This window comes from Trichechus manatus, unplaced genomic scaffold (assembly GCF_000243295.1).
Source record: "Trichechus manatus latirostris isolate Lorelei unplaced genomic scaffold, TriManLat1.0 scaffold00015, whole genome shotgun sequence".
Classification (NCBI taxonomy): Eukaryota; Metazoa; Chordata; class Mammalia; order Sirenia; family Trichechidae; genus Trichechus; species Trichechus manatus.
The window spans coordinates 16,962,993-16,984,646 of record NW_004443951.1 but is presented as its reverse complement, the minus strand read 5'-3'; the positions used below and the strand labels follow the sequence as shown (position 1 = coordinate 16,984,646).

General features: G+C 44.4%; 1 protein-coding gene across 1 annotated transcript in view; it reads right to left on the bottom strand.

Moving 5' to 3' along the window:
• PPT1 (palmitoyl-protein thioesterase 1) overlaps positions 1–18,536 on the bottom strand; it is a 28,582-nt gene extending 10,046 nt beyond the window's left edge. Inside the window, exons 1-5 of the mRNA XM_004371897.2 lie at positions 18,394–18,536; positions 15,044–15,153; positions 14,217–14,344; positions 13,823–13,893; positions 10,671–10,773 (exon numbers count right to left, since the gene is read on the bottom strand). Of these exons, the coding sequence (XP_004371954.1) occupies positions 10,671–10,773; positions 13,823–13,893; positions 14,217–14,344; positions 15,044–15,153; positions 18,394–18,517 (536 nt within the window). The 5' untranslated portion in view covers positions 18,518–18,536. The remainder of the gene's footprint in view (positions 1–10,670; positions 10,774–13,822; positions 13,894–14,216; positions 14,345–15,043; positions 15,154–18,393) is intronic.
• Positions 18,537–21,654: the final 3,118 nt, after the last annotated feature.

Sequence of the window (21,654 nt, the reverse complement as noted above, 5' to 3'; positions counted from 1 at the left end):
ACAAAAAAACAAACAGCCCAATCAAAAAATGGGCAAAGGACTTCAACAGTTCACCAAAGAGGATATTCAAATGGCCAACAAGTACATGAAAAGATGCTCAATGTCATTAGCCATTAGAGAGATGAAAATAAAAACTACAAGGAGATACCACCTCCTCCTATTAGAATGGCAATGATTTAATCGAAGAAAAAAAAAACCAGAAAACGACAGAGTTGTTGATGAGGTTGTGGAGAAACTGGTCCCCTCCTCCACTGCTGGTAGGAATGTAACAGTACAGCCACTGTGGAAAATGGTTTAGTGGCTCCTCAAAATGTGAAATATAGAACTACTACACATTGATTATGGATATGTACCAAAACCAAGGGTCCCTGTGTGGCATAAATGGTTAAGCGCTGGACTACTAACTGAAAGATTAGTGGTGCAAACCCACCCAGAGGCTCCTCGGAAGTAAGGCCTGGTGATCTGTTTCCAAAAGCAACCTTAAAACCTTATGGAGCAGTTCCACTCTGCACACGTGGGGTCGATATGAGCTGGAATCGACTTGATGGCAACTAACCACCACCAAAACCAAAAACCCAAACCCACTGCCATCCAGCTGATTCTGGCTCAAGGCAACCCCATGTGTTACAGAGTACAACTGCTCCATAGGATTTTCTTGGCTGTAATCTTTACTACATGCAGTGCTGGAGGTGCTCCTTCGTGCACGCCAAGAAACTGGGAAGACAGCTACCTGGCCAACTGACTGGAAGAGATCCATATTTGTGCCCATTTCAAAGAAAGGTGATCCAACAGAATGTGGAAATTATCAAGTAATATCATTAAGATCACACACAAGTAAAATTTTGCTGAAGATCATTCAAAAGCAGCTGCAGCAGTATATCGACAGGAACGTGCCAGAAATTCAAGCCAGATTCAAAAGAGGATGTGGAATGAAGGTTATCATTACTGATACCAGATGGATCTTGGCTGAAAGCAGAGAATACCAGAAAGATGTTTACCTGTGTTTTATTGACTATGCAAAGGCATTCGACCGTGCATATCATAAAAAAATTACAGGTAACGTTGTGAAGAATGGGAATTCCAGAACACTTAATTGTGCTTATGTGGAACCTGTACATAGACCAAGAGACAGTTGTTCGAACAGAACAAGTGGATACTGTGTGGTTTAAAATCAGGAAAGGTGTGCATCAGAGTTGTATCCCTTCACCATATTTATTCAGCGTGTATGCTGAGCAGATAATCTTAGAAGCTGGACTATCTGAAGAAGAACGGGGCATCAGGATTGGTGCAACACTCACGAACAACCTGCGATATGCAAATGACATAACCTTGCTTGCTGAAAGCAAAGAGGACTTGAAGCACTTACTGATGAAGATCAAAGACTACAGCATTCAGTATGGATTACACCTCAACACAAAGAAAACAAAAATTCCTGTCCAGAGGCCAGATGAGAAGGCAGAAAGGGATAGGAGCTGGTTGAACGGACACAGGAAATCCAGGGTGGAAAGGGCAAGTGTGCGGTCACATTACAGGGACAGCAACTAGGGTCACCTGACAATATGTCTATAAATTTTTCTATGAGAAATTAACTTGACCTGTAAACTTTCACCTTAAGCACAATAAAAAAACAAAAATCCTCACAACTGAACCAGTAAGTAACGTCATGATAAATGGAAGAAAGACTGAAGTCATCAAGGATTTCATTTTACTTGGATTCACAATCAATGCCCATGGAAGCAGCAGTCAAGAAATCAAACGACGCACAAAAGGACAAATATTGTATGAGACCTCAACCGTAAAAACTCATGAAAAAGTTCACACACAAAAAGAAACAATCTTTGTTGGTTACAAGGGATGGGAGGGTTGGGGCGGGGGAATACTAAATAGACAATAGATAAGTGGTAACTTTGGTGAAGAGTAAGACAGTACACAATACTGGGGAAGCCAGCACAACTTGTACAAGGAAAGGTAATGGAAGCCCCATAGACACATCCAAACTCCGTGAGGGACTGAATTGCTGGGCGGAGGGCTGTGGGGACCATGGTCTTGGGGAACATCTAGTTCAACTGGCGTAACAGTTTATAAAGAAAATATTCTACATTCTATTTTGGTAAGTAGCGTCTGGGGTCTTAAAAGTCTGTGAGCAGCCATCTAAGATATTCCACTGGTCTCACCCCTTCGGGAGCAAGGGAGAATGAAGAAAACAAGATAAACGAAAAGATTATTCCAAAGGACTAATGGACCACAGCTACCACGGCCTCCACCAGACTGAGTCCAGTACAACTAGATGGTGCCCGGCTACCACCACGGAGTGCTCTGACAGGAATCACAACAGAGGGTCCCTCCCTGACAGAGCTGGAGAAAAATGCAGAACAAAATTCTAACTCACAAAAAAAGACCAGACTTACTGGCCTGACAGAGACTGGAGAAACCCCGAGAGTATATGGCCCCAGACACCGTTTTAGCTTAGTAATGAAGTCACTCCCGAGGTTCACCATTCAGCCAAAGATTAGACAGCCCCGTAAAACAAAACAAGACTAATGGGGCACAACAGTCCAGGGACAAGGACTAGAAGGCAGGAGGGGACAGGAAAGCTGGTAATAGGGAACTCAAGCTCAAGAAGGGAGAGTATTGGCAAGTTGTGGGGTTGTTAACCACTGTCATAAAACAGTAGGTGTACTAACTGTTTAATGAGAAACTATTTGTTCTGTAAACCTTCATCTAAAGTACAATAAAAATAAAGAAATCAAATGACATATTGCACTGGGCAAATCTGCTGCAAAAGACCTCTTTAAAGTGTTAAAAAACAAAGCTGTCACTTTGAAGACTAAGGTGGGCCTGACCCAAGCCACGGTATTTTCAATCACCTCATATGCATGTGAAAGCTGGACAATGAATAAGGAAGACTGAACAAGAATTGATGCATCTGAATTACAGTACTGGAGAAGAATATTAAATATCCTTGGACTGCCAGAAGAACCAACAAGTCTGTTTTGGAAGAAGTACAGTCAGAGTGCACCCTGGAAGCAATGACGGCAAGACTTCCTTTTGCATATTTTGGACATGTGATCAAGAGGGACCAGTCCCTGGAGAAGGACCTCATGCTTGGTAAGGTAGAGGGTCAGCGAAAAAGAGGAAGACCCTCGATCAGATGGCTTGACACAGTGGCTGCAACAATGGGCTCAAACACAGCAACGATTGTGAGGATGGCACAGGACCAGGCAGTGTTTCATTCTGTTGTACATAGGATAGCTATGAGTCGGAACAGACTCAACAGCACCTAACAACAATCTTTATGGAAGCAGATCTCCAGGCCTTTCTTCTGCAGTGTCAAGTGGGTTTGAACTGTGAACCTTTTGGTTAGCAGTCGAGCACAAACCACTTGTGCCACCCAGGGACATCATATATAATAACTATCTATCTATATCTATCTCTCTCTGTATTTTTTATTGTGATTTAGGTGAAAGTTTACAGAACAAATTAGTTTCTCATTAAACAGTTAATATACAAATTGCTCTGGGACATTGTTTGCCAACCCTACCATGTGTCAACACTCCCCCCTTCTCCAGTGCAGGTTCCCTGTTTTCATTCGGCCAGTTTTCCTGTCCCTTCCTGCCTTCTTGTCTTTGTTTTGGGCTGGTGTGCCCATTAGTCTCGTGTACATGATTGAATTATAAAGCACATCCCTCACGTGTGTTACTGTTGGCCCTACAGACCCGTCTAATCTTTAGCTGAAGGGTGAAGTCAGGAGGGAAGGCAGAGAATCAGACCTGAGAGAGAGATGTAGAAGAATCCAATTTTATCTGAAATGTTTCTGTTCTTAAAAAAATTCTGAGGCAAATATGACAAAATATTAATTGTAGCTCCTAGGTACACAGTAGTTTGTTACATTACTCTGTACTTTTCTGAACAGTGGAAAAGTCTCTGAGGGAGCTTACGTGGATGCCTCAGCATTTCCAGGAAAAGTTGATCAGCTGAGAGCAAAGGAGCAGGGAAAATGGGACACACAGAGAAAAGCACTCTGTGAGAGCCATGGAGGGCAGGGAGGAGGGCAGGGAGGAGGGCAGAGGGGAGGGCAGAGAGGAGAGCAGGGAGAAGGGCAGAGGGGAGGGCAGAGAGGAGAGCAGGGAGGAAGGCAGAGAGGAGGGCAGGCAGGAGGGCAGGGAAGAGGGTAGGGAGGAGGGCAGAGGGGAGGGCAAAGAGGAGAGCAGGAAGGAGGGCAGAGAGAAGGGCAGGGAGGAGGGCAGGGAGGAGGGTAGGGAGGAGGGCAGAGGGGAGGGCAAAGAGGAGAGCAGGAAGGAGGGCAGAGAGAAGGGCAGGGAGGAGGGCAGGGAGGAGGGTAGGGAGGAGGGCAGAGGGGAGGGCAAAGAGGAGAGCAGGAAGGAGGGCAGAGAGAAGGGCAGGGAGGAGGGCAGGGAGGAGGGTAGGGAGGAGGGCAGAGGGGAGGGCAAAGAGGAGAGCAGGAAGGAGGGCAGAGAGAAGGGCAGGGAGGAGGGCAGGGAGGAGGGTAGGGAGGAGGGCAGGGAGGAGGGTAGGGAGGAGGGCAGAGGGGAGGGCAGAGAGGAGAGCAGGGAGGAAGGCAGAGAGGAGGGCAGGGAGGAGGGCAGGGAGGAGGGCAAGGAGGAGGGTAGGGAGGAGGGCAGAGGAGAGGGCAGAGAGGAGAGCAGGGAGGAGGACAGGGAGGAGGGCAGAGGGGAGGGCAGAGAGGAGGATAGGGAGGAGGACAGGGAGGAGGACAGGGAGGAGTATAGGGAGGAGGGCAGGGAGGAGGGCAGGGGGGAGGGCAGAGAGGAGGGCAGGGAGGAGGGCAGGGAGGAGGGCAGAGGGGAGGGCAGAGAGGAGGGCAGGGAGGAGGGCAGGGAGGAGGGCAGAGGAGAGGGCAGAGAGGAGAGCAGGGAGGAGGACAGGGAGGAGGGCAGAGGGGAGGGCAGAGAGGAGAGCAGGGAGGAGGACAGGGAGGAGGGCAGGGAGGAGGGCAGAGGGAAGGGCAGAGAGGAGAGCAGGGAGGAGGACAGGGAGAAGGGCAGGGAGGAGGGCAGAGGGGAGGGCAGAGGGGAGGACAGGGAGGAGGGCAGGGAGGAGGGCAGGGAGGAGGGCAGGGAGGAGGACACGGAGGAGGACAGGGAGGAGAGCAGAGAGGAGGACAGGGAGGAGGACAGGGAGGAGGACAGGGAGGGTGCAAGCCCTGCCAGGCACCAGGGCCTGCAGACTGGAAGCCAGGGCCAAGAGGGGGCCAAAGGAAGGGCAAGCTAGGGACATCAGAAGTGACACAGAGGAAGATTAGAGGACAAGGACAAGGGCAGGGCAACACTAGAGTATTCACTGTGACAAGGGGTGCAGGGTGGGGGTGGGCAGGGATGGCAGGGAGAAAACTGGAGGAAGGAGAAAGCTGGGCAGGGCCGACAGCAACTGCATAGGACGGGGGGAGCTACAGGGCAGATTTCACATCCAGGAAGGTGAGAAAGAACTGTCACACACACCATTCCTAACTGCCCCCACCATGCCTCGCCTGGGGATGGGCTTGGCGAGCACTTCCTCAGTAGATACTGACGGTGCCAGGACATCCAATTTGCTTTGTTAAGGGTGAATTATCAAAGAGTGTAGAAGACATTTTTTGGGGGTCTGAACCTAAATCAAAACAATTCTCCCTTGTCTGGGAACTGCACTCTTCTTGCTCCACCTACTCGTTACAGGGGCAGGTATGGTGGTACAGGTGATCCCACTTCCTTGGCCACAGCTAATGACAGCAGAGGTGGGTTCCTGACCTGAGTAGGGCATGGTCCTTTCCCTAAGAATATGAAATTGAGACTAAGAGATTCCAGCCTCGACTGAAACAGAAATTAAAAATTTGGAAGTGGTGCAAGGCCACCTTTTACCAAGTGGGTAGCAGGAGAGGCTGGCGAGCATGGTGAGAAAAAGCAGGAGTGACACAGAGAGAGAAGCAAGGAGGCCAGTGAGAGCAAGGCCACCTTGGCTCCTGAGGGGCCCCGTTTCTTGATTTCAGTCCCTCCCTCTGAGGCCCTGGCTACCAAAATATTATGAATTCCCTTTTCAAATTTACCTTGGCTTGATTTGGTTTCTTCCTTGCAACCAGACTCCCCCCTAACACAAAGGACAACCAGGGATAATACTGCAAAGAGAAAACGATTTCCTTTTGCTATTTTATAGAAAGTAAGCTCTCACCATCGCTTTCCCACCCTCTACTTGGACTACTTGCCTCTTTCAAGTCTCACACTGGTCATCTGTTGAAATGAGATTTTACCCATACAAAGAAACTTGAAAAGTAAACAGCAAACAAATCCACTCTATAAAATCAGAACGTATTCTAAAAGTTAATCTGTAAGTGAGCTGGTGAGAACTCAGAAGGCACTTTCCCATGGGAACTGTGTTATAAATGGTGATCTGCATCCCAGCTCAAAAGTCTAGTTCACCTACATTATAAAACAGACCCCAAGTCCTTTCTCTCCTCTCCATCTCACCACCACGCCCTGGCATTCAAGCTGTCATCATCTCTCACCTAGATCTCACTGCAAGAGCCCCTGCTGGTCTCTGCTTTTCCTCTAGCCCCTTACAATCCACTGTCCACAAAGCAGTAGAGAGCTTCTGAAAACATGCTCAGGTCACATGATTCTCCTGCTTAAGACCTCCCAATAGCCTCCCATGATGTTTAGAATAAAATCCAAACTCCTTCCATGGCTTCCAAGTCTTGCATGATGGAGCCCCTGCTTCTCTGTCTCTCTCCCTGATCTATCTCTAAACTCAAATCAGCTGGGCCTAGGACAGGCCATGCTCTCTCAGCCTCAGGGCATTTGCTGGCTGTGCCCTCTGCCTGATCCTTGTCTCCTTAGCTCATCCCATGCTCCTTCCTTCTCATCTTTCAGATCCCAGCTTAAATATCTTCTCCAAAGACCACTCTTTCCAAAGTAGGTACCCACTCTGTGACTCTTAGTCACTGCATCCTGTTTCCCTCTTTCAGGGCCTTTTCACCATTAGAGGTTATCTAGTGCATCTGTTTACTTGTAGACTTCTTTTCCCCACTAAAATGCTACTTCAGCGGAGCAGAGACCCCGCCTTGCTCTCCACTGTATCCCCAGGACCTACAATAAAACCAAAAAACCAAACCAATTGCCGTTGAGTCAATTCTGACTCATACTAACCCAAAAGGACAGAGTAGAACTGCCCCATAGGGTTTCCAAGGTTGTAATCTTTATGGAAGCAAATTGCCACATCTTTCTCCCGCAGAGCAGCTGGTGGATATGAATCACCAACCTTTCGGTTAGCAGCCGAGTGCTTAACCCCTGGGCAGCTGAAAAAAACATTTTAAACACAGCATCACTAGTGATGACAGTCAAAACCTGCCTACTTAGTATGAACTCAGCACTGCACTAAATGCTTTATACCCAGTTTGTTCAATCCTAACAACAACCTTGCTGGAAAGTACTACTACTAATCTCATGCTTGCTGCTAGTTGCCATCAAGTTGATTTCAGCTCATGTGTAGAGCAGAACTGCTCCATTGAGTTTTCAAGGCCATGATCTTTTAGAAGCAAATCGCCAGGTCTGTTTTCCAAGGTACCTCTGGGTGAGTTCAAACCACCAACCTTTCAGCTAGTAGTCAAGTACTTAACTGTTTGTACCACCCAGGGACTTCATCATGCTAGAAATGAAGAAAATAAGGCTCAAAGACACTCAAGCCCACACAGCTAGATAAAGAAAGAAAGAGGGCATGGGGAGGTCATTTCTGTACTTTTAAAAAAATTTTGCATGTCTGAAGATGTCTTTATTTTCCCCTCACACTTAATTGCTACATTAGGGTTGGGTATAGAATTCTACATTGGAAATCATTTTCTCTCAGAATAGAAAGGCACAGCACCATGTCTTCTGGCTAGTAGCGTTGTTGTTAGGGAGTGTGCTGCCATTAGGATTCTGACTCTTTGGATGTGGCCGCATTCCTGGTGTTCTGAAATTTCACAGGAATCATAGGTCTTGGGTACTTGGTAAGCCCATCCAATGTGGGAATTCATGTCCTGTTCTGGAAAATTTTCTTATGTTAATTCTTTGATAATTCTAATCCACCCTTTCCCCTGTTCTCTCTCTGAAACTCCTTTTAGTCATATATTGATCTGCTTCTCTAATTTTATCTGTTCTCCCCTTTTTTCTACCTCTTTGGGTTTTTGTTCTAATTTCTGAGAAATTTTCTGAACTTTATCTTCTGGTACCTCTAATAATTTTTTTCTTATTTTGATTATCATGTTTTTAATTTCTAAGAGCTCTTACTCTCTGATTGTTGATTTTATTAGCATTCTGTTCTTGTGTCATGGATGCAATCTCTTATCTTTCTGAAGAGAATAATTATAGCCTTTTTCCCTTTTTTCCCCTTAAGTTTTCTTCTACTTCTTGAATTTTCCATTTGCTTCTCCCAAGTTCCTTTTTACTTTTTGTTTGTCTTGATCTGTCTTTCATGTTGGAGCTTTCCTCAGACATCTGTCTGCGGGCCCTTGGCTCACTGTTCGTACCTATGTGAGGTGCGACAAAGCTGACTGGAAGCTCTGTGTGCAAGAGCAGAGTTTACAGACCGCTGGCTTCACTGTAGGGTCATCAGGAGGGGTCCCGATCTGTTGGAGGATTCCAGAATGTCAATTTGTAGGTTTCTTCTCTTGGGCAGTTTTACCAGAAAGGGGTCCATGAAGCTTCTGCCTAGCAGGTACTAAGCCTGACGGCTACTGTTCTGGGAGCTGAGTGGGAGGAAAGGGCATACCTTTTCGGTTTTGGCATCTTACCACCATCCCATGCTTGGTACCCCCAAGTCTGGTGCTTCTCTAGTTAAATTGCTTCAGAGAATAAATTTTGCTTCTCCTGTCAGGGTAGGGGAGGAGTAGTCACCTGGAAGTGCAGGGTATTGGGAACTTGACCATTCCTTATAAAGATTTTCAATAGCAACAACAACAACAAACTGTTTTCAGTCCTACCCACTTACCCCCACCTTCCAAGGTACCTTGTGCCTCTAATTCCTGAGCCTTTCTGCACTCTAAAACGTGAATCTGCGCCTTCTTGTCAGCGTGCCCCTCTCCCGACATAAAGGATTCCGCCGTTTCTGCTCTGCTAAAACAGTTATCGCCCATTCATCTGCTTCCTCTTTCACAAATGTGTTGTCATCTTTTATTAACTCTTATCTCCCCTCCTGTTCTCTCTGCCCTGGGGTTTATCTGTTTTTACTCTTTGGCTATCACTTATTAAAGTTTAAGGAGTAAGTGGAGCTAAGCACATCAATCCACCACTTTTAATCAGAATCCACGTGTCACGTTTTCTTCCCAGTCACTGCTCATTTATAGGACTAACTCGATTCTTATTGCCAAGGGCTGTGTCTTGGTTCACAAAACAAAGAAATGCAGAGAAAAGGATGGATTTGAGGCACCTGGACAAGAGTTAGAGGCCTGAAAAAGGAAGAATGGAGGTTAAAGACACCAAACACACCCATGAGAACAGAGAATATGTAGGATATAAATAACCAAGCTGTGACTAGTAAAAGCCAGTAAAGCGTAAAAAGCACAGTGGAGTTCATGAGCTGCCTGAGGGGAAAGAAGGGAGGCAGGGATGCACAGCATCTTAGCTCCTGCACTGACTGACCAGCAGGTGGCACCACTGATTCCAAGACAGCTTAGCTCTGGTGGCACAGTGGTTAAGCACTCAGCTGCTAACCTGAAGGCCAGCGGTTCAAATCTACCAGCCACTCTGTGGAAAAGATGTGGCAGTCTGCTATAAAGATTTATAGCCTTAGAAATCCTATGGGGGAGTTCTACTCTGTCCTATAGGGTCACTATGAGTCAGAAGCAACTTGACAGGAATGGGTTTGGTTTTGGTTAGTGTAGCCAACAAGTCCTTGGGTGGTGCAAATGGTTTGTGCTCCACTACTAACCTAAAAGTTGGTGGTTTGATACCACCCAGTGGTGCTACAGAAGAAAGTCCTGATGATCTGTTTCTGAAAGATTATGGTCAAGAAAACCCTACGGAGCAGTTCTACTCTGTAACACATGGGGTTGCCATGAGTCAGAATTGGCAATAGGTTTTGCTTTTTTTGGTTAGTGTTGCTGAGGCAGAAAAGAGAGAGAGCTAGCTGCAGGTAGTTTCTATATGTGAGTCATTCACAAGGCTGTATCTGGGAAAATGGCTTCAAGGAGACGTACTGAAGAGCTGTTATTAGACAACACTTGGAAAACCCACAGGATAGGTAACAAAACCATTATCAGCTGATCCCAAATCCCAGTTAGTACACTCCAGACCTACCCCATCAGAATTTCTAGGAATGGAGCTCTGGAACCTATTTTTAATGAATTGCCCAGTGGTTCCGATTGTATATTTAAGTTTGAAAACAACTGAAATAGAACGCATTCCAAAAGTGATTCTATGTATGTTTTAAACACGCAAACACATTTCAGTAGTTGGGGACACTGATGTAGGTGTGGTTAACCCCTTGCTGCTGACAATAGAAAGAATCTGTCCTCCAAATACAGACAACAATTCCTTGAGGTTAGTACTTTCTAAATGTTTTTACAAAAGTCTCTCATTTGAATATCAATAGCAACTACTCCTGAAGTCACTGTTAGCATGAAAATCAGCATGATATTTTTGCATAACGACAGTTCTGTATCCTTTTCAGCTAAGCACACATACCGTTCTTGAATGGCTTTGGAATAAGCCCCAACATTCAATGTTTTCCTGATCAAGTCACAGATGTGAGAGGTCTCTCCTGGGCATCGAGGGAGTCCAAAAATACCTGCAGCGGTAACAGACAAATGTTCATTCATTCAATAATCAAGTATTCAATACCCACTATGGACAAGGCATTGTGAAAACACACAACAAACAAGAGTCAGACTCTGATTTCACTTACTTATTGCTTAAAAAAGTAACGTATTGAGAGCTAGTGCTATAACGAGCTTCCTAAGGGTGCTCTCACTCTTTTCTGCCTCAGGACCGCTGCACCTGCTCTTTCCCTGGGATGTGCTTCCCTTGCTGCTTCACATGGCTGGGTTCATTCTCGTCTCTCAGGTCTTCGCTTGAAAAAGCTAAGTATCTATCTAAAGAGCACCCTTCTCCCATCCCCTTCCCCCACATCCAGTTATACTCCCATCCTCATAAAACTCATCAATAACATTTTTTGAGAACCAGTCATAGTTCTGAGCATATATGGACAGTGATTAATTTAATCCTGACAACCACTCTGTGAAACAGACGTCATTATTTAAAGATAGGAAACTTTAAAACATAGAGGTTAAATAAAAAGCTTGTCCAAAGGTAGACAGTAAGTGGTAGAGCCAGGACTTGAACACAAGCACTTTGTCTACAGAGCCCACACCTTTAGCCACTATAGCCACTAAACTGTCTCTCAAATATTATCCTGGTTTTTTTTTTTTCCCCTTTACCACAGTTACCACTATCTGTGCATATTCTGTTTATTTGTTTACTTCTTTCATGACTGTTCTCCTCCCACTAGAATGAATGCTTCATGAAGAGAGGGACCTTGTCTGTCTTTTCTTGGGATATAGCAGGTGCTCAATAAATACCTGAATGAATGAATGAAAAGGCTGTTTTTACCAACTTGCATTTGTATAATATTGTACTTTTAAAAAGCAGTTTCCTATCTATTATTTCACCTAATTCTCCCAGAAGTCCCATAAGATAGGCAGTCATATTTTAGTTCCCCTCCTCTGTGAAAGGGACCTAAGATACCAAATTGCTTGCCTGTGAATAACAGTTAATGGGGCGAATCCAGTTTCCTGATTCGAAGCAGAATCCCCTGCCCCTATATTATACCAGCTAATAGCTAAAGCCATCATAACAGAAAGAAAATTCTATTGCAAAGATATACCCTTTCCCAAAAGTATATAAGTCTGCTTAAACAGAAAACCTATTGTTTTTCAAAGGGTTTGATCTCTACTGTTAATTTTATAGACAAAAAAGCTTAGGCACTAAGTTTCAACAGGACATCACGTATGTCAGGAAACACGAAGGTCATTAGATTTTCCTAACTCCTCAACTGCCACCTGCCACGTGGCTGCAACTACCTCACCTCCACGAAATCCAATCAATTAAAGTGGAGAGAAGTAGATCGCCACCTAATGCACCACCTGTGCTTCAGGTCTCTGGAATCCTAAATCTCATCCTATTTCCTCATTAATGCTGGCTAGTTTGAGCAAGGAGCCCCGGTGGTGCAGTGGTTAAAGCGCTCGACTGCCAACTAAAAGGTCAGTGTTTCCAACCTACCAGCCACTCTGTGGGAGAAAGATGTGGCAGTCTGCTCCCAGTGAAGACTGTTGTTGTTGTTGTTAGGTGCCGTCGAGTTGGTTCGGACTCACAGCAACCCTGTGTACTACAGAGCAAAACACTGCCTGGTCCTGTGCCATCCTCATGATCATTATTATGCTTCAGCCCATTGTTGCAGCCACTGTGTCAATCCACCTCGTTGAGGGTCTTCTTCTTTTTCGCTGACCCTATACTTTACTAAGCATGATGTCCTTCTCCAGGGACTGATGCCTCCTGACAATGTGTCAAAAGCATGCAAGACATAGTCTCGCCATCCTTGCTTCTAAGGAGTGTTCTGGTTGTACTTCTTCCAAGATAGATTTGTTCGTTCTTTTGGCAGTCCATGGTATATTCAATATTCTTCACCAATGCCACAATTCAAAGGCAACAATTCTTCTTTCGTCTTCCTTATTCATCGTCCAGCTTTCGCATGCATGTGAGATGACTGAAAATACCATGGCTTGGCAAGGGAGAATGAAGAGAACAGGATATAAGGAAAAGATCAGTCCAAAGGACTAATGGACCACAGCTACCAAGGCCTCTACCAGACTGAGTCCAGTACAGCTAGATGGTGCCCGGCTACCACCACTGACTGCTCTGACCAAGAATCACAACAGAGGGTTCTGGACAGAGCTGGAGAAGGATGCAGAACAAAACTCTAACACGCACACAAAAGACCAGATTTACTGGCCTGAAAGAGACTGAAGAAACCCCGAGAGTATGGCCCCCAGATACCCTTTTAGTTCAGTGGTGAAGTCACTTCTGAGGTTCACCGTTCAGCTGGGGATTGGTCAGCCCCATAAAACAAAACGGGACTAATGAGGCACAGCAGAACAGGGACAAGGACTAGAAGGCAGAAGGGGACAGGAAAGCTGGTAATAGGGAACCCAGGGTCGAGAAGGGAGAGTATTAACATGTCATGGGGTTGTTAATGAATGTCATAAAACAGTATGTGTACTGACTGTTTAATAAGAAACTATTTGTTCTGTAAACCTTCAACTAAAGTACAATTAAAAAAAATACTATGGCTTGGGTCAGGTTCACCTTAGTCTTCAAGGTGACATCTTTGCTCTTCAACACTTTAAAGAGGTCTTTTGCAGAAGATTCGCCCAGTGCAATGTGTCTTTTGATTTCCTGACTGCTGCTTCCATGGATATTGATTGTGGTTCTAAGTAAAATGAAATCCTTGACAACTTCATGCTTTTCTCCGTTTATCATGTGTTGCTTATTGATCCAGTTGTGAGGATTTTTATGTCTTTATGTTGAGGTGTAACAACAAAGATTATACAGCCTTGGAAACTCTATGGGGCATTTCTACTCTGTCCTATAGTGTCACTATGAGTGGGAATTGACTTGATGGCAGCCGGTTGGGTTTTTGGTTTTAGTTTGATCATCCTAAGGTGGAGAAACAGGATTTTGCGAGAACAGCTGACTTCTTGAGCTAACAGAGCTGCTGACTTTTTAAAAACGGTCACATGGTTTAGAACAGAGAAGAAAGGAGGCAAAGAGGCCAAAGTTACCTTGCTGTTGTCCCCCAACAGAGATGAGACTGATCATGGGAGGTGATGGGCATCTCTGGGCCACTGCCCTCCTGGGGGAAAAAGAAAAGGGTTACCAACTGTCAGATGGAAATGTATCATCATGAGCTCTATCAGTTAAGCTACTTAATCCTCAGTGGTTCCCCAAAGTCAGAGAACTTCACAATTTTCCTCTGATATGGCCAAACGCAAACCTTAATTCCTTCATAGAAAATAAATTAAGTTCCATAAAGCTCTTTACATGGACATATTTTAGAATGTTTTCCCTTCCAAGATAAGTGGGGATCCCAAAAGAATTAGAGGAGTGAATCTCTCTGAATAAAAGAAAAAAATCCATTCCATGTTAAGTGATGTTATGTAACAGAAAAGGACTTACAGAAATTGGCCTCCCTGGGAGAATCCCATAGCATTGTAGCCTCGCTGCAACTTAGGATCCTTAGCGAGAGTCTGACAAACTGTCGATACTTGGGAATTGACATTCAAGAAGAAGCTGTTCTCCACATCCTAAAAGAGGAGCCACAGAAATGTGAAAGCTCGGGGCTGAAAACAACCGCTGGCATCTTCTCTAAGAGGTGAACTTGTTTAGGTTGGGATCCTCACATAAGCCACTCATGAGTTAAACTATCATTAAACAATTTGCTGCTAAAAATGCAAAGTACAGCATTTTTTAAAAAATTTTATTTTGTTGTTGTCATTGACAATATATACAAGAAAACATACACCAATGTACATGGACAACTCAGTGACATTGATTACATTCTGCTAGTTCTGTAACCATTCTCAACCTGCCTTTTCTGAGTTGTTCCACCCCCGTTAACATAAACTCACTTCCCCTAAGGTTCCTATCTAATCTTTCAAGTTACTGTTGTCAATTTGATACCATATAAGTAGTTCTTAAAAGAGCATAATGTTTAAGGCAGACATTTTTTACCAGTTAAGCTAAACTATTCTTTGGTTTTAAGACTTCAGGGGATATTTTTGGTTTAAGGTTTAAAGATTATCTCAGGGCAATAGTTTCAGGGGTTCACCCAGCCTCCATGGCTCCAGGAAATCTATAGTCCAATAGAATTTTAAATTCTGTTCTACAATTCCCCCCTTTTGATCAGGATTCTTCTATGGAATCTTAGAAAAGAAAGCATTTTAATGATACATTCTCTGAAGGTCAGTAAACCTTCAAAGAAACAGAGCTGGGAAGGGCCTTACCTCTGTTAGAGTCTTCCCAATCTCCAAAGATAAGACATAAATTCCAGGTATTTTCTTCTCAACCATTTTTTTAATAGCACCCATGCTTAAGGGATTACAACAGCTGTCTCCTAGCCAACAAAAACAATGACAGAAACTCATGAATAAAAACATTATTTACATCTAGAATAGGCAAAGGTATAGACACCAAAGTTTTATCAGTGGAACCACTGGTTAGGAAGCAGTGAGCTTCTGTTTATGGTAATGGGAAATTTGGCAATGATTACGGGTGATGGTTGCACAGCATGATTAAGGTAATTGATATCACTAAATTATATACATGAAAAACGTTGAACTGGCAAATGCTGTGGTATATATATCTTTACAATAATTTTAAAAAAGAGAGAAACAGAGCAGAAATTCAGCAGAAAACAAAGTGAAAAGGTTAAAAGGTTGGTTGTCTTTGTCAATTTTATTCTTAAGGTAAGATTTAAAAAAAGAAGTAACACTTCATTGTCCTCTGTTAAACAATCTAGAGAAAACACTGATATGTTAGTATCTTCTCTGCCTCTCATGTTGGGGTGTGATTAGATGACTAGCAAGTATTTTCAAAATTAAAAAACAAAGCAAAACAAAAATGACATTATTTGCTAAAAAAATCAACTTTATAAAGTAATAATAAGCTTCAAAAAGTCCACTGAGACAACAAATTTATAAATGAAAAATAAGCAGAGATCACTTATCATATGGGACATTCGCGGTTAAAAGACTCAAAAGAGCTCTAGAATCTGCTTTATCTTCAGCGCCAGGACTAAGGTGAAGCAAGTGAGGTGCCTAAGGCACAAAATTTAAGGAAGCACTCATTCTCAGGGTCATGCAAGTGCTGACCCTGAATCTGCACAAACATGATAGTGAGTGTCTCCTTAAAGTTTGCACTCTAGTTGCCTCACTTGCCTCAACCTAGTCCCAGCCTTATTTCTCTTCCTGTATCAAGGAGCCAGAGCTAATAACCAGAAGCAACGTGACTGGCCACAGAGTGGGAGTACACTGGGATCGTTTCCCATTTTCAACTTAATCATCCCATTTTCAGTCTGAGAGAAAACTTAAGAACCAGTTTTCAAAGCAGGGAAAGCTGAGGCCCTCAAACATTCAAAGTTCATGGAGATGACACAGAACCAGGCAACATTTCCTCCCATTATTCATATGAGTAGGAGCTGACTCCACAGCAACTAACACCACCACACCACCACCGAAGCATCCTCTATTTGTCTCACCACATTCACCAACTAAACTATGATTGGTGGTTACTTAACTGCCTCCCCTGTGGACTGTGAGCTCTGGGAGAGCATGGAGCATTTTATTTTGTATCATCTTTTAACCCCCTTCAAACCCTGGTGGCACAGTGCTTATGAGCTCGGCTGCTAACCAAAAGGCTGGAGTTCAATCCACCAGCCACTCCTTGGAAACCCTAAGGGGCAGTTCTACACTCTGTCCTATAGGGTTGCTATGAGTCAGAATCAACTCGACAGCAACGGGTTTGGTTTTTAGTTTTGGTTATGGCCCCAGCTCTGGCCCAGAGCTTTGAAAGAGCTGTCTCTACTTGCTAACTCAAATTCTTTCTGAACATATTTCTTTATCGCATTCCAATCAGGCTCTCACTCTCACCACTCCACCAAAATTGCTCCTGTCAAGGTCATTAATGATCTTCATATTGCTGTATCCAACAATCAATTCTCAGCCCTTACCTTACTTAACCTATCAACAAGATTTAATACAAGTGATCACTCCCTTCTCCTTGAAACATTTTCTTCACTTGGCTTCCAGGACACTGAGCTGTCCTGACTTTCCTCCACCTACTGGTTGTTCCTTCACTGTCTCCTTGGCTAGTTCCTCCTCATCTCAACCTCCAAATGTTGGAGTGCCTAGGACTCAGTCCTTAAACCTCTTCCCTCCTCTATGTACACTCACTCCCTAGGTGTTCTCATCCAGTTTCATGGCTTTAAATACTATCCGCATGCCAAAGGCTCCCAACTTAAATCTCCAGCCTATATCTCTGTCCTAGATAAACTCCATAGTCCAAATGCCTGTACAATATCTCCTGCATGTCTAACAAGCACCTCAATCTTAGTAAGCCTAAAATCAGACTTCGATCTTTTCCACATCCCATATTTACTTGCCCAAGGCTTCCCCACCTTGGGGAATGACAATTTCACCCTTCTAGTTTTCCAGGCCAAAAACCGTGGAGGCATCCGTGATGCCTTTCTTTCTCTCTCATCTGATTAGCAAATCCCATTGGTTCCATCTTCAAGACATATCCAAACTCTGACTACTTCTCAACACCTCCGTTGCTACTATACTGTTCCAATCCGTCATCATCTCCTGTTTAAATGATCTCAATAGCTTCCTAACTTGTCCTCCTGCAACTGTCCATGACCCACTGTAATCTAGCCTCAATGCAGCAACCAGAGCAATCCTTTTAAAATGTAAGTCAGATCATGTCACTCATTTGCTCAAAATCACCCAATGGCGTCCGATCTCACTCTATCCAGAGTCCCTACCTTAGACTTAGTAACCCCAACAACATCTGTATCCCTCCACCTCTCTGACCTACACCTGTTCTCTTCCCCTTGTTCACTCAGTTCTAGCCACACTGACCTGAATGCTGTTCCTTGAACATACCAGACATGCTCCTTCCTCAGGGTCTTTCCATTTGCTCACTCCTTCTACCAGATGTCCACATGGCATCTTCCCTTACCCACTGCAGGTCTTTGCTCTGATGTCGTTTTCTTAAAGCCTTTCCTAACACTGCTCTATAAAATGCAAGCTCCCACCTCCACGTCTATATCCCCCCACCCCCCACTCTATTTTTCTCCATTGCACTCATCACGTTAACATATCAAATGTTTTACTTACAATTTTTTGAAAGTTCCAAAAAGAGCAAGGACTTTAGGCTGTTTATTTACTGATGTATCCTCAGCACCTAGTAGGTGCTCAATAACTATGTGTTAATTGAGTGAATGTGTGAAAAAATAAAAGAATGGAAGGCCCGGTCACGTAGCCAGAGCCTGGGTCGCCTAATCCAGTGCGGGATGCTGAATCCTGACGCCACTGCTGTGGGGATTCAACCGGCAGCATGAAAACCCCTCAGCGCAGAGCACAGTTCACTATGAGCGCTCACCAAAAGACAGCGCCCGTCTCCTACTCCCTTTCCAAGGCAGGGTAGCCCGCAAATTCTAAAACGTCGGGCCAGCCAGGCACTGTGCGGACCACCGTCGCCGCCCTCCACACTCGCATCTTGCCGACGCGAAACCAAGGCTGGGAAAGGGATACAGAGTCGTCAACCCCTTCTGACCCTCTTCTCACTCACTCACCCATCCCATGCCAGATCACCAGCGGCAGCGGCGTCGGCGGGTCGAGATGCCCCAGAGCCCGGGAAGCGTAGGACCCAAGCAGGAGAACGACAGCCAACAACCACAAGGAGATAGGCGAAGCCATCTTGACTCCGTCACATGAGTGCGGGCGCGCGCCGCCGGCGAAGCGCGCCACCGGGGCCCGGCTGTGACGCGGGCGGGCCGGGCCGCCTGCTCCCTCGGTCTCCATCCGCTGCTGGGTGAGGCCGTTCCCCCGAGCCAAGGAGTCTCTTGGCCTGGATTCTGCGCTCTAGTAGGCCGCTCCCGCGGTGTGTTGTTTGCAGGTCCCCAAATGCTTAATCAAAACCAATCCTAGCATTTATTTAACGTTTACTACATATCAGGCACTGTTCTTAATGTTTTACGTCTGTAAACCAATTTAATCCTCAGAGCAACGCTATGTACACTCCCCCCCATTTTACAAGTAGTGACACTGAGCCACTCAATTTGTACGAGGTGCCCAAGGTCACAGAGATAGCAGATGGGCTGGGTTTAGAGTCATTGCTCTTAACCACCGCACTGTACTGCCTTTGGAAGAAACATACTTTGTGGAAAGAAGAAAGGAAGGAAAGACTCAGCTGTCTGTTAGAAGGGGAAGGATCATTTCCAGCCGGGGCTAATCATGGCAGGGTATGATATTTGTTCTGGACCTTCAACCAAAAAAAAAAAAAAAAAAAAAAAAACTCAAACCCATTGCCGTTCAGTGGATTCTAACTCAAAGCGACCCTATAGGATATGGTGGAACTGCCCCATAGGGTTTCCAAGGAGAGCCTGGTGGATTCGAACTGCCAATCTTTTGGTTAGCAGCCAAACTGTTAACCACTACATGCCACCAGGGTTTCGGACCTTCAACAGGTAGAGATGAAATGAAGGACTGGCATGAACTAAGGTACCAAAAACCAAACCAAACCAAACCCGTTGCCTGTCGAGACGATCCGAACTCATAGCGACCCTATAGGACTGAGCAGAACTGTCCCATAGGGTTTCCGAGGCTGTAAATCTTGAGGAAGTAGACTGCCACACCTTTCTCCCGCGGAGCGCTGGTGGGTTGAACCGCCCAGCTTTTGGTTAGCAGCCCAGCGCTTAACAACTGCACCTGCAGGGCTCCTTCTATCAGGACTTACAGGGCTCAAATATACAACTTTTCACTGCCAGCCTCTCCAGATGGTAAATGATTGTAAAATTAAGAAAAGACTCTTGGCAGAAATCAAATTCAAGATGCTGTCAGGAAAACATTCTCTAAAGAAGAAAGGTTAAGACCTCAAAAAGAACTAAGGAGGTGCCTTACAGAACCTCTCAAAAGAAAAAAGTACCTCCAAGGATTTTTAAAAAATATATTTTATTGTATTTTTGGTGAAAATATACACCGCAAAACATGCTCCCATTCAACAACTTCTGCACATAATGTTCAGTGACACTGGTTACATTCTTCACATTGTGTCAACATTCTCATTATTTCCATTCTGGTTGTTTCACTCCCATTAACTTAATCTCATTGCCTGCAAACTTCTCATCTGTGCTTTAGAGTAACTATCGTCTATTTGGTGAGTTTGAACAGGCAACTTTTTTGGTTAGCAGCTGAGTGCTTAACGAATGTGCCACCAGGACTTCTTCAGTGAGCTAAGGTAGAGAGGAGAAAAAGTTGTATGGTGTGTTTTCTAGAAATGGCAGGGTTTCTAGAGTGACAAGAGCATTTGTCCGATATATAAGGTTATAGGAAAGTCTACTGCCACTTCCTGGTCTAATCTCAGAGCTGGTTTATTGCAGGAGGCTCTCATCAACCATTTTCCCCATTTCATCATCCCTTCTTTAATCCATTTTATGTTCTATTGCCAGATTCATTCTCTCAATCCATTTTCATCATTTCAAAAAAATTGAAATCGTTTAAATAGGGAATTTGTTAAACAAATGAGGGTGTATCCTCTATAAAATTAAATACTATGCAGCTGGTTTTATTAAGGATGGGGTAGATGTATATATACTGTTGTTGTTAAGTGCCTTCAAGTAGGTTCCAACTCATAGCGATCCTATGTACAACAGAATGAAACACTGCCCCATCCTTTGCCATCCTCACAATTATTGCTATGTTTGAGCCCATTGTTGCAGCCATTGTGTCAATCCATCTTGTTGAGGGTCTTCCTTTTTTTTTTATCACTGACCCTGTACTTCAGCAACATCACTAGCGGGTTGTGGGGTTGACATCCAGTGACACTGTCAGAGGGGGTGGTACCAAATGACTGTCTATAAAATTTTTTGTGCAGTTTCAGCAGAAATTTATTATCTTTATAAAAATATTCCTATAGTTAGTTATAACAACAAGAACATTTTTCGTAAGCCCGGCTTACACGTATCAACATACCTATAAGGCTAAAACTTTATGCTAATTTACTTTCTGGACCTGCTAATGTGCTCTCCCCCATGAGTCTGTCAGTTTGTCACACTGTGGAGGCCTTTGTGTTGCTGTGATGCTGGAAGTGATGCCACAGGTATTCAAATACCAGCAGGGTCACCCATGGTGGACAGGTTTCAGCTGAACTTCCAGACTAAGACAAACTAGGAAGAAGGTCCTGGTGGTCTACTTCTGAAAAAAATTAGCCAGTGAAAACCTTATGAATAGCAATGGAACATAGTCTGATATAGTGCTGGAAGATGAGACCCTCAGGTTGGAAGGCACCCAAAATACAACTGGGGAAAAGCTGCCTCCTTAAAGTAGAGTCGACTTTAATGACGCGGATGGAGTCAGGCTTCCTTTGCTGATGTGACACAACTCAAAATGAGAAGAAACAGCTGCAAACATTCATTAATAATTGGAACGTGGAATGTACGAAGTATGAATCTAGGAAAATTGGAAATCATCAAAAATGAAATGGAACGCATAAACATCCATATTCTAGGCATTAGTGAGGTAAAATGGACTGGTATTGGCCATTTGAATTGGACAATCATATGGTCTACTATGCCGGGAATGACAACTTGAAGAGGAATGGCATTACAATCATCATCAAAAAGAACTTTTCAAGATCTATCCTGAAATACAATGCTGTCAGTGATAGGACAATATCTATATGCCTACAAGGCAGACCAGTTAATAAGACTATTATTCAAATTTACGCACCAATAACAAAGCTTATTAAGAAAATGTTCTGCATCCTACTCTGGTAAGTGGCGTCTGGGGTCTTAAAAGCTTGCAAGTGGCCATCTAAGATGCATCAATTGGTCCCA